The 16,912-nt window shown below is 41.0% G+C and overlaps 1 protein-coding gene across 4 annotated transcripts in view; it reads left to right on the top strand.

Moving 5' to 3' along the window:
- plppr5b (phospholipid phosphatase related 5b) overlaps positions 1–16,912 on the top strand; it is a 161,558-nt gene that overhangs the window by 47,676 nt on the left and 96,970 nt on the right. For 2 of the 4 annotated variants that reach the window (XR_014621183.1, XM_084340504.1), the window contains exon 3: positions 10,977–11,165. The exons of 1 other annotated variant lie outside the window; for it this stretch is intronic. Coding sequence is in view for 2 of the 3 variants with exons in the window: in XM_084340504.1 (XP_084196630.1) it covers positions 10,977–11,165 (189 nt within the window). In the remaining variant the exon portion in view is untranslated. Of the gene's footprint in view, positions 1–9,488; positions 11,166–16,912 lie in introns of those variants that run through there. One more of the 4 variants, XM_084340505.1, reaches the window with a different exon arrangement.

Below are 16,912 nucleotides of genomic sequence, written 5' to 3'. Positions count from 1 at the left end.
GTCATTCTGTTTTTCTTAGTTTAGCTTTCTTGGCTAGTCGATAAACGTTGTTTTATACATCTGAGGCTGAACAAAGCTTAACTACGGACATGTGGTGCAAAGACAAGGACGCTTTTAAACCTGGCACAGGGATGTATGTCGGTGGTAACGGGAGACAGTTTCCTCTGCAGGGTGAGACAGTTCCCAACGGCGGGAAACAGCAGCGGCTACAGTGGTGAGCTACTATACAGCTGCTGCCTTACGACAACACTGAGGGGACACAATGCCTCAAATTCGTAGACAACGATGTCATCGTTCATCACAGTGTTTCACAGTAGACATCGTCATATGCCAATTTTTCAGACATCGCCCAACCCTATAAAACAAAACAAAGTATTTCCTTTGCTGCTTTTTCCTGCAGGATTCCCAAGATGTCAGTAGATTATCAGAGCTTTTGATTCTTCATGTTCCATCATTTTTTTTTTTTGTTCTAATACCTCAATTTTAATATGGTTCCATGGTATCTTTTACTCAACAAGGCAGGTCTCATTCATGAAGCCTGCTTAAAGGGGGATTCCAATGTTGTTAAACCTGGGACTTATATTATAAGTAATCTTTGGGACAACTCCGACTGTCAAAGTTACCTCCACCTTTACCAGTGACAGGCTGAGGTTGTTATTCTAAGTGTCCGACAAAGTTTCTGAAAACTTTTTATTGAAAAAGAAAAATTGAAAATTGTTGGAATCGTTTCCGCAATGTTGTCAGACACTTAGAATAACATTCTGTTCTTCATTCTGTCACTGGCAAAAAACAAGTACTGGGCATGACTTTGACAGTCAGACTTGCCCCAATGATTACATTGTAGCTATTTTAGCTACAATGGGAGTGCTCAAAAACTTGAAAAATAAAAATACTGCAATTCCCCTCGAAACGATAAAATCATATGTCTACCGAGTGATTATAAGGACCCTATAAGCATGTTTTGCATTACTAATAACCTCATAGTGGTCAGAAATTTAAAGGAATGTCTTAATCAAGGATCTGCTGATACCGATACCAAGTCTAACATGCTCCACCCTCTGGCTTGATCTTTGTGGAGAAGGATTCATACCAAAGCAGGATAATGAGCCCAAGCACACCTCAAAGCTTTGATAGAACTACTTGAAGACTAAAGCCCAAGGAGTCCTGACTGTCAAGGACTTTCCTCCACAGCAGTGCTGCCATATGGGAAATGTTCAGCTATCATACCACATGTTACTTAAAGGTGCCTTTCAAAGCACTCAAGGTCACCACACATAGCAACAACGATACATCAAAAAAGAAAATCAGAAAACATTTTAGTGCAATTGTGAAAGGTAGGTAAATAAATAAATAAATAAATATGGATGTGGGATTACATAGTGCAATAATAGAAAATAGGCAAGGGTGTGGTTGTATGATTAGTCTGATACAGAACAAGCCACTCGGAATAAGTGCGTTTTCAGGCGGGATTTAAAGGTGGAGACAGTGTCGGAAGTGCAAACGTCTGGTGGGAGAGAGTTCCAAAGGGTGGGGACAGATCAAACCCCATGGTGGTTAGGTTGGCAGATGGGGCAAAGAGCTGGATGGTAGAAGAGGATCAGAGAGTGCGGGGAGGTGTGTGGATATGGATAAGTTCTGAGAGATATGATGGTGCCAGGTTGTGAAGGATCTTGAAAGTCAGGAGTAGAATCTTAAAATCAATTTGATAGGGAGCCAATGGAGTTGCTGCAGGGCCGGAGTGATGTGCTCAGTGGAGGGAGTTCTGGTGATGATACGAGTAGCTGCGTTCTGGACAAGTTGGAGTTTATGGAGTGATTTCTAAGGAAGACCATGGAGGAGAGAGTTCAGTAGTCCAGACGGGATGTAATCAGGGTGTTTACGAGAATAGCAGTGCAGGTTGGTGTAAGTGAGGGACGGAGACGGTTGATGTTGCGTAGATGGAAGTATGCAGACCGGGTAACATTATTGATGTGGGCTTCAAAGGTTAAGGTGCCGTCCAGGATGACACCCAGGCTCTTTACCTGAGGTGATGGTGGGACAGTGGAATTGTCGATGGACATGGAGAAGGGGTTGTGTTTTGCTAGGGTGGTTCTGGTACCAATGAGGAGGACCTCGGTTTTGTCGCTGTTCAGTTTAAGGAAGTTGACTGAGAACCATGATTTAATTTCCAGTAGGCAGTTGGATAGAGCTGTCGGTGGTAGAGTGGAGGTAGGCTTGGTGGAAATATAGAGCTGGGTATCGTCAGCATAGCAGTGGAATTGAATATGAAATTTCCTGAGAATGTGTCCAAGGGGCAGAAGATAAATAGTGAACAGGAGGGGGCCAAGAACAGAGCCCTGGGGAACACCGCTGGAGACTGGAGAGGAGCCGGATCTTAAGTTCTTTAGTTGAACTAATTGGGTGGGACCAGTGAGGTAGGATTTCAGCCAAGCCAGAGGGATGTCAGCAGGGCCGTAGCCAGGATTTTTGAAATACCGAGGTCAACATTCGGCAGACTCCACATGCATCTCACTGGTTCCTTCTCCTGCTTTTTCTCTCTCCTCTCCTCCTGTCTCTGTCCCTTCAACCTCTTCATCTCTCTCTCCTGTCTCATCCTCTGTTGAATTTTTTAAATGAAAAGTCCAAGTATACTACTGAGTCATGATTACTATAATTTGACCTAATATTTTAATGCCATGTTTAGTCACATTATTACTTATCCATCCAAACATCCAAATAATATTATTGATGGATAATTCATACTGTGACTGAACATGGCCTTAAAATATTCTGATTCATTGCATGTCCTTTAATTTTTCAGCCTAGGCTACATTTACAGTAAGTTACAGTTTAGCATCTCTATTTGCCATCTTGTTGCATCTGTAGGCTCGTTCACTATTTTTCTCATTCTCTTAGCTTATTACAATTCTCACCTTTCCTCCTCTGTGCCTGATCATCCTCTGCCTTTCTTGCTGCAACAAATGATAACTTGGATTGATGCAGCCTCTTACCACTACGTTGCATCTTTGCTCCGATTCATTTAATTGCTGTTCTAAAAATAGACCTGCAGTCACACCACGACTGTGTTTACTTTCGGTTTTAATGAAACGAAACTTAAGGAATAAAATACAGAGGACATGACCTCGGTGTCCTCAATGGTGGCTACGGGCCAGGATGTCAGTGATTCCAATGGAGGCCAGTCTGTCTAGGAGGATGTCATGATCGGTGTCAAAGGCTGCGCTGAGGTCGAGGAGAACCAGGATGAAGAGTAAGCCAGAGTCGGATGCCATCAGGAGGTCGTTTGTGATTTTCACCAGGGCTGTCTCAGTGCTATGGAGGGGACGAAAGCCGGACTGAAATTGTTCAAAGAGGTTGTAGTGAGACAGATGTGTATTTAGCTGTGCTGCAACAGTACTTTCGAGTATTTTGGAGAGAAATGGCAGGTTAGAGATGGGACGAAAGTTGTTCAAGTCATTTGGGTCTGCACCAGGTTTCTTGATAGTTGGAGTGATTGCAGCAGTCTTTAGTGATGATGGAACAACACCAGACGTCAGTGAGGAATGTATGATGTCAGTTATGAGAGAGGGCAAGGCAGGCAGACAGCTTTTTACCAGGTAGGTAGGTAGGGGGTCTAGTTGGCAGGTGGATGATTTGGATTTAAGGATGAGTCCGGTTATTTCGGAGACAGTTGGTAGTTTGAAGCTGGCAAGTGGAGAGCTGATGGAAAATGTGGGCAGAGAGTGCAGAGAGGATGTAGAGTTATTTGAAGCAGTCAATGTCTGGTGGATGTTTTCAATTTTGGCATTGAAGAAGGTCATGAATTTATCACACTGTGTAGCTGTGAGCAAGTGACAGCTATGTCACTTACTCACATGATCAGTAGATATCCTGATCATGTCAGGAAATTAATTAAAACAGGAGCGGTAAATTAAATCAACTACGAATAGATGCATCACAAAATGGTCAAATTATTGTACATTATGGCATTTTTGGATGACTGATCATACTCTGCACAGAGGGCAAGATTATGATAACAATAAACATTGTACATCTGGCTGCTCCACACCACCTGATCAACCAACTGAACATTCATGGGGGCACTTGGAGACTGAAAAAGCCAAACATTCTGTGACATCACACTAAGCTTTGTGGAACACAAATCAGCTGGGATAACATGAGTCATCAGGTTTTAGACAAACTTGTGGAGTCTATGCCAGTTTAAGTGCATGCTGTCATTAAAGCAATGTCATACCAAATACTAAGATTCTGAAATTCATGGACATTTTTCAAAAACTATTGAACTGGTCATGTCAAGTTATTGTCTTATGACTTAGATGAGCTTAGCTGGGAGGTCCTGAATCCCGAAATTAACATTAAGTTATCTGCTGATCATTTTATTAGTGAAGATTCTTCACTGAATACTGTGTATTAAATAAATATGCCCAAAGTGTGCTGCAGATTGCAGTGTGTCATTGTGTGAGCGTGTGCTGCAGCAGTAGAACAGTGACTGTAGGACTCCTCATAGGCTGAGTGGGACAGTGACAGATGGACCTGTAGGTCTACAGAGGGCTCAACTGTGTTCATACACTCACCACTGCTTACAAGAACTGCTCTCTGATTGGCTGGATTTGGAGCCTCCTTTCTGCATGGTTGATCGTGTGTGTGTGTGTGTGTGTGTGTGTGTGTGTGTGTGTGTGTGTGTGTGTGTGTGTAGCAAACAGCATACACTGCATATGTGTAAAAAAAGTGCAAACAGCATGTGAAGGATTTCTGCTTGTCACCCTCTATGTCAGTATATGTAAGTCTATTCATATTAAAATCAAGACAGGAAATAATTACCATTGTCATTACCTTTTTTCAGTTGCACTAATACCAGCACAGCATGTGTGAGTTTATCACATTTTCTTTATACATGTAGCATATAATATATCATCTCATGTGTGAAATCATAAATGTCACATGTGCTCAGTGTTCCCACACCTCCAGTGCTCCCATTTTTAATGGAAGTTTGCAGGCATAGAAATGACAAATTTGACCCAAATGTTCTGGCAACAATGAGCTGTACTGGAAGCATGTGAAATGTGCAGCATGATTACCATCAGGTTGATGTATGAAGTGTCACAGGTGTCACAGGCTGCAAATGCCTTTTTGGCCAGCATCCCTGAAATGGCTGCAGCTGAATTTAAAGCTTTGTTTAGCTGCAATAAGACAGAAATTAATTTGACTATATGAGATTTTCACACGTATGACAATATTCTGATAATTCCTAAACAGTAGAAAAATTCTGAATGATTAAAATACTATGAGTCTATCACTCAAACCCTGGTTCCCCTTGAATGCCCGTCAAAAGCAATAATTAGAACATCCTGAAAATGTTCCCTTGTAAGGTATCATAATCATTTCGTCCTTTCTGATGACATTATTATGAGGTAAAAAATACATCATTAGATGTTTCTCTGGTGTTTTTGAGCATGAAGCAAGCAGCATATAGATTTGGCCTAGTTAGTATTAAAGTGGGGAGTGACACTGTAATGGCAGCCATTACTCAGAACTGTCAGCGTGTACCCACCTGACTCCACTCACCCTTTGCATCTCCATCTCTGTCTGCCTCTATGCCACCATCCATCTCTCTGTCTCCTCTGACAGCCTTCACTTATGGATTTCTGAGTGTCAGTGCACCAGATAAATGTGTTTCCGGTGTCGGAGAAAGACAGAGAGAGTGTGCAGTATGAAATAAGATGAGGCTTCAATGATCCATGTGGGGAAATGGGGTCGCTGCAGCAATAGAAGGAAACGAAACAAAGGAAAAGAAAATATAAATAACTACAGAGTGAGTGGTGAATATTTAACATATTTGTGATATGATATCATGTCACCATTCCAGCATATCAGGAAGTGGAATTGTACGAAGTGGTATGAAAGAATTAAGAAGTGTAAACGGCAGGAGAACACAGTGAGACAAAAATGTACCTTATTGAATGAAGGAGGAATTCTAAATAAGAGCTCGCAGGGTGTGAAGATAATGCTCTGTGTTTACTCCTATCTGAAACTCTCAGGTAGGGAATGTTATGTTCATCACTTAAATTAAATAAATTGTCAGCCTGATATTAGGAACTTTATATTACCAGCTATTTCTCCAGCCCATCCTCACCAGGAAAATATCCATATTGGTCGACTATGAAAGCAGCTTATTACAGCCCATATTTACGTTTCTTGTTAGGTGGTGGCTTCTAGTGGCCGTAGTAATTAGAAATTCAGGGGAAGTAGTATAAAGAATGACAAAGTCCACATAGGGAGGAGGTGGATGGTCAGGTAAAACAAGCACAGGACTTTCAGCCAGGAGGCCGCTGTTCGTGTTCAGTGTGACACCAATAGTAAACAATAACCAATAGAGTTATTTTAACTTACTAAGGCGGTGAAGTCTATGTTTGGAAGTGAAGTTACATGTAGTTATTTTAACTCAAACCACAATGTCCTAAAACAAAGGTCTGTCGCTGGTATTGATTGACCTATTTTGTCGTTTAGATATCAGCATCTGTTATCGCATCAGCTGAAAAAAATCCATATTGTGCACGTAGGCCGTTTATTTTGCATTCAGAATGATTGATGCCGTACAAGTGTCTTTTAAAATAATACTTATACTGAGAACAATTCATTGGAGATGGCAGTTTACATCTCCATTGTAGATAACCATTAGATGTGGTCGAAAGCTAGAGTAAAAGATAGCTAGTGGACCTTGAGTGAGCATTATTTTGTCAGACTACTATTCCTGAGGTCGAGAATTAGCTTTGATTCTCAAAGATGTTGTGCAGGAAGTTTAAAACAACTATACAGAGAATTATTGTCTCAAGTACAGCTTGTTCTAGATGGAGAGTTTTATCTCTCAGAAGGAAACTCACTTCCTATATTTGTCTTCCTTCATGTGGGTTTTTGGCCTCATTTGTTACTTCAGCAAAAGTTACTGCATAATTCAGTTGCCAAGCGTTCCCTACACAAACCCTAGCAAATAATCAAAACCTATTTTTTGTATGTCACTGTATCAAGAAGTAGATTGGGTCTTTTGGTGTGATTGTCTAAAGTCACACCACATTAAAATGCTTTGCCTTTTCACAGTCAACACTCTGTGGCTGTAGGGATGCTACTACTTCAGCAGTCTCCCAACCCAATCACCAGAATAAATGTTGGCATGTACATTTTTGCAAACCTCAGATATGTTGAAACTTCACATTTCTTTTTGTTCCAACTTTACATTCCTTTTAGTTCAGTGTTCAATTTTACCTTTGAACCACACTGTGTTTGTGGTCTGGTTAGGTTTAGGCACAAAAACACTTTATGTTTTGCTTTCCGTGGTTCTGTTGCCACAAACAGGGCTGGATAATGTCCAGACGATAGTGATATGTAAAGCTCTCCTTTTCAGTCCACTGAATCTCTGTCAGCTTATCAGGTTATTAAAAAGACATGTACAAAGATTTGTTCACCAAATCATTCATTGCTTGACCTAAACTTCAGTGAGTTCCACTCACTGAACTGACAAACGGCTGAACGTTCACATCAGCTTGCTAACTAATAAAATGAGAATGGAGAATTCAGTTGAATAAAGATACCATTTGCAAAACAAAAATCTGAAGTCCTACCCTATGTACATCACTATTGTACATCACATCTATTTAAGCAACACCTTATTATTAAGTAAAATATTTGCTACAACTTAGAAATTGTAGACTTAAAGACATGAGAGGAAGCGGGCTCACACTCACTGTGTAGTGCAGATCTGTTTTATCTCTAAACTACTACCAGCCCGGTTCAGTCAGTGCTCGTAGCTGGGCTCTTTTCAAAAACATTAATGTTTTGTATTTGTGTGTGTGTAACCGTGTGTGCATCTGGCACAGCTCCCAACCATTATGTTAGCCTATGTATATAATATGAATATATTTATAATATAAAATCATCAGAATGTCATACAGTATATCTGGATTGCAGTCCAAGACCAGTGTTGTTGAATCATTTCAGCTGCAACCTAAGCTGAGCTGTGTATTTGCTGTCTTGAACACACTCCATTTCTACTGAGGACAAATGTGGTGAATCACTGAGTGAGGGGACATCCCTGTATGCTCTCAAACTGAGAGAGAGCTCAGCTGATCTGAGTAATGAACAGATTGTTTAAGGAAATGATTCAGTTCAGTTTGTTCATCCAAAAATGGGTTATTTTGTATAGATTGTTCTTGAATGACGCAGCAATATCTGATTTTATTGTCACAGATACAGCTGGTAAATATCCAGAGTATCGGCGTCTTGTTGAAACTGTTCTGCAGTGTCGAGCTTACAAATGTTGAAACCCTGTCCAGAACAGTGGTCCCTGGCTTGGCAGCCTTCTTGCCTAGCTGTAACGCCACTGACACAGCTCAAGTACATGTAATGTGAAGGTGATATAACACGTATGTATATATGTTCATATGGTACATATAACACATTTAATGTGAACGTATCCATGGTTTGCAGAAACAAATTGCCAGCATTGTATTCTGGCAAGTCGGCTGTCGAACCTCGCGAGTATCTTAAAGACATCCTTTTTAGTATGAAATTCCCTTTGTGTGTTTTCTTGCTCAGCTGCAGTGGAGGGACAGTGACTCAAAGAGGTACTTTTGTAGAAAAGACTTCTGAAGATACCCACTTGGTTTGACTGACCCAGACTGCCCAAAGTTTATTGTACATGAGTGTGACATGCTTGAGTGCTGTGCCAGTGCTGGAGAGAGGTCTGTCCACCTTCATTCTGGTAGAGGGGAAAAAAACACTTTGACTTATTTGTATTTTGTTAAAACAATCACAATCCTCTTGGCTGGTGTTGAGCTAAGCGACAGTGCCCTTGAAAAATAGTGTGGGGGAATATTATATATATATTTTGGTGGAACATTTGCAAGTGGAGAAGCAACAAATGATATGCACATGAAACAGTAAAAGACACATTTGGACTATGTGATCACACTTTTACTGATAAAAAAGACAAACATAACTTCATCATTGGTGCCCCAGAGGTGAAGCCTGCCTATATTATAGCTCTGGAGGAGCTCAGTGGATCGGTTAAAAACAAAGACGATTTAACAGAAGCTCATGTTAAGTTGATCTGTTGAACAGATCGGTGCACACTGCTGGCAGTTAAAAATGTTCCAAATCAACTCATACTGTCGATGGTTGTCAGAAAACAGATCAAGCCTGAGTGTTTTGCTATACTACAATAGATGACCTTAGACATCTTGACAGATTCAGCATGTAGGTTGCTAGCTTGAAGGTGGTTGTCTTTCCAAATAGTGTGGGAAACTTTAAAATCAGTAACGTGCAGAGAAGGGGAGGAGAACTCTGATTGATTGATAGTTGGGTCAATGGCAGGCTTATAGCCACAGCCTGTGAGTCAGACTAAATGTATGTTAGCTTCAGATACATTTTTGCATGTATTTTTCAATGAGATGAGGACTGTGTACCAGAGGTGGAAATGAGATTTATATGCAATATGGTATGATTCACTATATGTTGCCCATGATAAGAGTATCAGGATACAGCGATTCTGTGATAATCACTACATTGCACTCACATTTGACATCATATCTGTCAAACTAAAGAATACAAAATACCACGAAAAAGGCAAAGAGCAGGAAATATGTATTAATGCACAACATAGTCATGTCAGTTTCACAGAATTGGCATTGAACTGAGACTCAACGATGTACAGAAAAGTTCATAGAGCCTTTTTGTCACACACACTGACTTCTCTCTGTGTCCGTGTGTGTCATCATTGCAATATAAAATACTTGCTGACCTGGCAAAAGACTGAACTGTCAGAAAGCAGAACATTTCTGGAGTTAAAATGTTTAAATGGATGATACAGCTACAGCTCACTAAATTCTATTTAATCTGTATAAATTAAGTTTACAGAAGTTTACACAACAAGGAGTTATGAAGTATTGACTCTGGTATGTCAAGCCGTCAAACAGAATCTGTTTAGAGCGCCTCCATCTTTGATGAAAAATATCAATATCTGGCACCAGTGAATTGATAATGTTATCCCAAAAGGAAGCGATACAACATATTTATATATCAGTCTTCTGTCCCGTCCCTACTGCGTACTTTCTTGACTTTATCAATGAGATTACATTCCACACAGTACTGTATGCAACTTGAATCCTTCTCATTTCTCTCTGATGAAATATGGGCTGAATGTAGAGTGGAGAGCTTCAGCTGCTGCCAGTGGTCGAGAAACATATGACGTCTAGCTCTCTCCCTCCCCCTCTTTCCAGCTCTCTTTTCATGTTCTTTCTCTTTTCTCCTTTCATTCTCTCCTTCTGCCGTTCTCCTGCCTGCTCCTAAATCTGTGAAACATGGCAGTCCATGTCTTGGTTCTATGTCCAGTTTATAAACACACACAAACAGGAGGCGCTCCTCCATTACATGCTTACATGTCCTCTAATCTGTCTCTTCTCACACAAGCACACACACACACACACACACACACACACACACACACACACACACACACACACACACACACACACAGATACATGCAAAGGGGGGTTAGCCCATCCTCCTCATCTCTTACATGCTTGCACATCCTCACAAACCGCGCTGTCTTTTCCTCCCTCTCTCTCTCTCGCTCTCTCTCTCACTCTCTCCCTCTCGCTCTCCTGCTCTCTCTCCTGCTCTCTCTCTCTCTCCCTCTCTGTCTCTCTCTCTCTCTCTCTCTCTCACACACACACACACACACACACACACACACACACAGAGTCTGTAGTCGCAGCAGCAGCAGCGAGCAGAGGTAGCCAGGGCGGTCGAGGCTCCACCACGATCAGAGAGCGGCTCATCGCGTGCAGCCCAGTCGTCATGAGGCAGTCAGCGGGAGTTGGTGCCGCCGGGGAGGAGGAGGAGGCTGGGTAGGAGAGAGAGAGAAAAAAGGCTTTGTTCTAATTAAATGTCTCTCGCTCTCCGTCTGCATCATGCTGTACTTCCAGCTGGTGATCATGGCCGGGACCGTCATGCTGGCCTACTACTTTGAGTACACCGACACCTTCAGCGTGCACGTGCAGGGCTTCTTCTGCTATGACACCACCTACACCAAACCCTACCTGGGATCGGAGGACAACAGTGCCATCCCGCCTGTCCTGCTGTATGCTGTGGTGGCTGGGCTGCCCACGCTGCTGGTGAGTGTACACTTCATCAGCAAACTTCACCCATCAACCTGCAGGTTCAGTGATCATTAAACAGATTAGAAACATTGTTTATCTCTGCCAACAAACTGCCAACAACTTGAATAACTGATGAATTATTTAGACTATTTGACAATCAAAAACACAGGAGCGGTCTGGTTGTAGATTTTCCAATGTGAGGCTTTGCTGCTTTTCTCCATTTGGACAAAATAAGACATTTGTAAATCTCACCATAGACTCTTGATGTGAAAATTCAAATTTTCAAACAATGATTCATAATGAATATGTTAGTCACTGCCATAGATTATTGTATATTAAAAAAAAAGCCACAAACATGCTAAGTCAAATTTTGCTGCTGACATTGGCCTGATCTTTGCTCCCCATTATAATGCAAGACAACATTTAAAATGTCATATCATGCACCAATATGAAAACCTACCTATTTATCTGTATCGATTTGATATCCAATAAGTGCACCAATGGGAGATGGCTGTTGGTCAGGCTGATGAATTATTAGCTGTCATCTTTGAGGGAATGTTCTCCCGAGCAGTTCTGTCAGGATTCAGCCTCCGTGTAGATCACTGCTGACTTTGGGCTGATCTTTGTTCCATTATACGTCAATGACATGATCAAATTTAAAATGGCATTTAGAGACTGAGTTGAGTCTCCATTGCTCAGTAAACATGATCACATGTTAAGCCTGTGACTGTACTGACTTGATTTCTCCACAGTGAAGAGGCAAATGATAAGTAATTATCAACCCGAAGAATTATGAGCTGCTGTCTCAGTGATTCCTGTTATGGTGATGTTTAAGATGCATAAATTGATTTTTTTGGCCACTTGGGGGCAGCACAGGAATCTGTAAACACCACATTAACATGTCATGACCTTATAGGTAAAGTTGATATTGCGAATGTGTTCACAAACAGTTGCCGACACATCCAGCAGACACAGAGTAACAGTGTTCATTTAGGGTTGTGTTTGTGTCCATACGATTAGGCCAATATCACCCTCATTTTGACTTTGGTTTTCGTTCTCTACCAAAGAATATATGGCTCTTCAGCTGCTTAATGCTGCTCTTTGTTTACCAGCTAGTTTGTAACTGCATTTGTCTGCTGTTTGGTGCTGAGCAATTAGTAGACACCAGGTTTATTGGAGCTTTTTTTAGTGAAAATGCTGCCTGCTGCTCTTGGAATCCACATTGATCAGAGCAGAGTTACAGGTCAGAGTTCCAAATAGATTATTGCAGCTTCAAGGGTGCAATGTGTACAAAATAGCCCAAATGATGGTTCAAACATTCAACAAACGAACATTACCAAAAGAATGTGAAGAAATAACAATTTTCACGTTATGTTAAATACTTTTTGCTACTGTATTGCAGAGGTATCTTCTGAAGTTAGCATGCTAACCAGCTAGCCATTCCTATCAGGTGTAATCAGTAATTTGCGTCGATAAGCAAATGTACAAAATATATATACAAAAAATGTTCATACCATGCACTAGCTTGAAAACGGTGTACCCCTGCAACCTTACTCATTAGGGCAACTTGTTACCTCAAGGGGGATAGTCTGAAAGTACTGCTCTCATAGTACTTTGGAGATAAGTAAGTAAGGTTATCAAGTATAAGCACGACAAAGTCTGCAGATTGAGACCACTGATTGTGCCACATGGGACTAACATGAAGATTCTGTAGCTGCCTGTCACTGGCTTCTAACAGTCATATACAGTATGCCAATTTGGGAGTGACTGGCAATTGACCTACTTAGTTGTTCAGGTGGAGGTTGTTTTGCAGAGTCAAAATCCTTGAAGCTGCCGAAAATCACCCTGGCACTGTTTTCCCTGCTGTCAAACTGAGCTAACTAGCTAACTACAGCTGGTAGTTATAGCATAGATAGCTATAGCAAAGAGTTTAGTGAGCAGCAGTTAGCATTGACTCTGTTGATAGGTTTGGAGTGACCTTCAACAATTGTGGCCAATTCTTACAAATTGCACCTTTTAAAACAGCTTTCTTGTAGATTAAATCTGACTTTTAACCGAGCTTAGTTCCATGATATGATGCTCACAATGTTGTGTAATAGCTCGGTCAAAAGGATCAAATGTGAAACCTCTTAGTGTATCTGTAATGATTGGATTTCCTAAAAGTTGTGCAATCCAAAATTATCATTGTTTTATGTCATCAGTCTGATGAGTTATTAGTCACCAGGCTGTCATCTCAGGGAGAATGAACCCTGATGGGATTATTTCAGTACAACGTCTGCAGATATTCCTGTGGCTCGCCTGATCTTTTCCATTACAATCAGAAAATAAACGGAATTAGATATAACAGGGACTGCAGAGACCTCCTTTACTTACCATAATATCTCCCTGGCCCCTGAAGAATGATGCTTGTGTTATGTTTCACAGCTCTTTCATTAGATCTGCCAATTATGAGCTGAATGTGGAATAAACTTATAAAATGCAGCCAACAGGGGTGCAGTGCACCTTGAATGTTAAGTGCAGTGATTACTGCTGCAGTAGCTGGTCGGTAGTTTACACACAGTGACCCTGCTCTTGCTACATGTAGGGCTGTCTGTACGCCTCTGTGTCTGTTTCAGCTGCTTGCCTGCCTGACTGTCTACAACCACACACACACACACACACACACACACACACACTCACTGTGAATAACTGAACACAGCCCAGGCATACTGGCACGTCTCACAGCACACAGTCTCAAAGCAGCAACATTACATTTAACCAGATTTAGCAGCACAAGTTTGCTTCTCTTTCCCCTGCTGCCCTGAGACTTTCTCTTTGATGGCAGTCTTCATTACACTGAATACTGATTTTGATGTAATTAAGTCAGGATGTTTTTATTAAGACCGACCGGGTGTTCAACATGTAGTGTAGAAGTGTGCAGCTTGGGTATGGACTAGTCTTAAGAGACTGAAATGGTTCAGAGTAGACAGCATGGTGACACTGTATTTGTTTTGCTTTTGAAAATCAACAACAAACAAGTATTTTGTTTAAATTTTGACTTTCTCAGACAACACAAAATTATAATTTTTTGTCATCCATAATTGTTAACGGTAAAATTGCCTGTATTTATATAGTGCTTTTCTAGTCCTACCAACGACTCAAAGTGCATTACAACACAGGTCAGCATTCACCCATTCACACACACACAATCACACACTGGTGACAGAGGCTACCATGCAAGGCACCACCTGCTCACCAGGAGCAATAACCACTCACACACTGATGGAAGAGCCATCGGGAGTAATTTGGGGCTCAGTATCTTGCCCAAGGATGCTTCCACATGTAGATTGCAGGGGCTGGGAATCAAGCCAAGACCCTCCGATTGGTGGACGACTACTCTAACTCCTGAGCAGCCACTCCATTAATGAATGCTGGTACTTTTGATTAATTAAAATTACTAGCATTCAAAGCACTTTTGTCTCTAACCTGTACTTAGCTGAAGTACTTCAGTGCATTTACTAATTGTAAACTTGTTATTAAATTAGACACTCCATAGAATTGGTAAGCATATAAACTGGGAACTGTCAAACATGCACTGATAGATTGCAACAAGTATGATGAAGAAAAGAGGGACTAAATATCAGGTCTAATTGATGGAAAATACAAAATTACATTGTGGAATCTGCTAGAAAAGACTTATGGAAAGTATGCTATCTTCTAATTAGTTATACAAAGGTAACAGGACTAAGAGTGTTTATGCCAAATCTACTACTACACTTCAGCCCAGTAGGTTTGCCAAACACCAATATAACTCAAAGAAGTAGTGAACCGGTTGGATTGTTACATTAACCTGTAGTTCATTGCAACAATTCATGTTCCTATGAACAGAAACCCTCAGTCCTGTTGTGTGTTTGGATGTTAGTGCTATTAGCTCTGTTGATCCGTTAACCAAACACACAGCAGGACTCACAGCTGCTCACCTGCTAATGGTTACCAGCTAGTAAGCTCTCCCCCTGCCAACAGATTCATTGCTCACATGTAACATTATCGAGGAATATCTACTCTGTCCCCCTTCGATTGAGTTTGATTTGTCTTTATGGATATTAGCACGTCATTTATGTCTCGCGCCGTGTAGCCAGTCAGTGATTGTAACTACCACTGATGCAGCACTGCAGAGAGATAGATAACATTAACCATGGTAACAGCATGAGAAGACGTGCTCCGTTGTAGTCAGTGGCTCAGTTCCCTTTTCCCTTTTCATCCTCGTGGCATCCCAGAGAAGAGCTGTTTGTCCCAATCCCATTTTCTGGTAGTGACACGTGCACAGGAGTAGTTCTTGGGTACATGGACTGTGTGAGTGTCTCCAAGTGTGCCTGCTGTTTTGAATAATTATCAGCAAAAGAGTTGGACAAAATGAAAAATGAAGGGTGTGGTGACTAACAAAAACCCTCCCAGCCAATCACATCAGTGCTCCCATCACTCTGAATCAGCTGAGCCAATCAGAGGAAAGCATGACAGCAAAAATATAATAGAATGATGCTTTTTCAGAAAATCATACTGTTATCTGGATGATGCAGTGGCATGATGTGAACACACAACAGCACAGATCTGCAGCCAGAGGTGGATAGTGTGGCTTTAACAGTTAATTACAGTACAATGAACATAGCAACAGATTATATTAAGTACTTGTTTGATGAAGCTATTTAAACAATCACATCAATTCAACACTAGTTCAGTTTAATTCCATTGTTGTCACATCTTAAATGGTCACATCATATTGTAAAATGTTACACAACAGTGTTTGAAAAGAGACAGTGACATACAGGATTAATGAGCTGCAGTAATCTCACTTCTCTTGCTTAAACAACAGACTTGTCTGATGTGTGTACAGCTGTGTGCGGTTATTCTGCAGCAGCCTGGTGTCAGTTGCACGTGATTTAATGAAGATAATCACAATGGACATCTGTGTGTAATGGCACTGAGCTCTGACACGGAAAATCAACTCAGATGCTGCAGATTTATCAATATATGTGTCCTGCTGCCTTCAGATGGCTGCAGGGATTTGATGAACTGAAGGAGGGACTTTTCATACATAAAGCAGCTGTGGACAACAGATACTGTAAGAATCACTCAAAGTCAGACTGTACAGTATATTGTTTCAGCATCAACATCAGAATGTGCACATACCTAATAATCACATCGCAGGATGTGCAATGTCAAGAAAGGCTTAAGAACTCAGCTCTTTGACATTTAGTGCTTTTTGTGTTTTGGTGGCATTGCAGCTGAACATTAAGATCGCAGCACTTGATAAATATTAACTGGTTGTAACCATGGTGACTTCCTACTACTGTGACGTCACATGTGTAGCCTCTATTAAGCTATTCAAGTTATCTGGTGAAAAATTCTCAGATCGCAATATATATTGCAGGAAACCAAAATATTGCAATGTCAATTTTCTTTCAACATTGTGTAGCCCTTACCATAACGTATAGATAAATGCAGAATATATTACTGACGCTCCAGCAACCACAAGTACTTACTTTGCTTTACCATTATCATAACATAAACCGTTAAACATTATCCAGAAACGATAAGGGGGGAAAAAATAGTGGACTACAGAATGCCAAAAAACAGATTTCATGTGTCTGCGTGCACGGATGGAAACATCTTTGAAAACGCTGCTAGAACTCGTTGCTCCGTCTCTCACACTAAGACATGACTTTGATAAGAATTTGATTTGTTGAATTAGCACCATTGGCCACTCATATAGTTCAGTGCCTCTC

The sequence above is a fragment of the Pagrus pagrus genome, assembly GCF_965226575.1.
Source record: "Pagrus pagrus genome assembly, chromosome: 20".
NCBI lineage: Eukaryota > Metazoa > Chordata > Actinopteri > Spariformes > Sparidae > Pagrus > Pagrus pagrus.
Note: the sequence above shows the minus strand (reverse complement) of the source record. Positions and strands in the feature narration are given on the sequence as shown.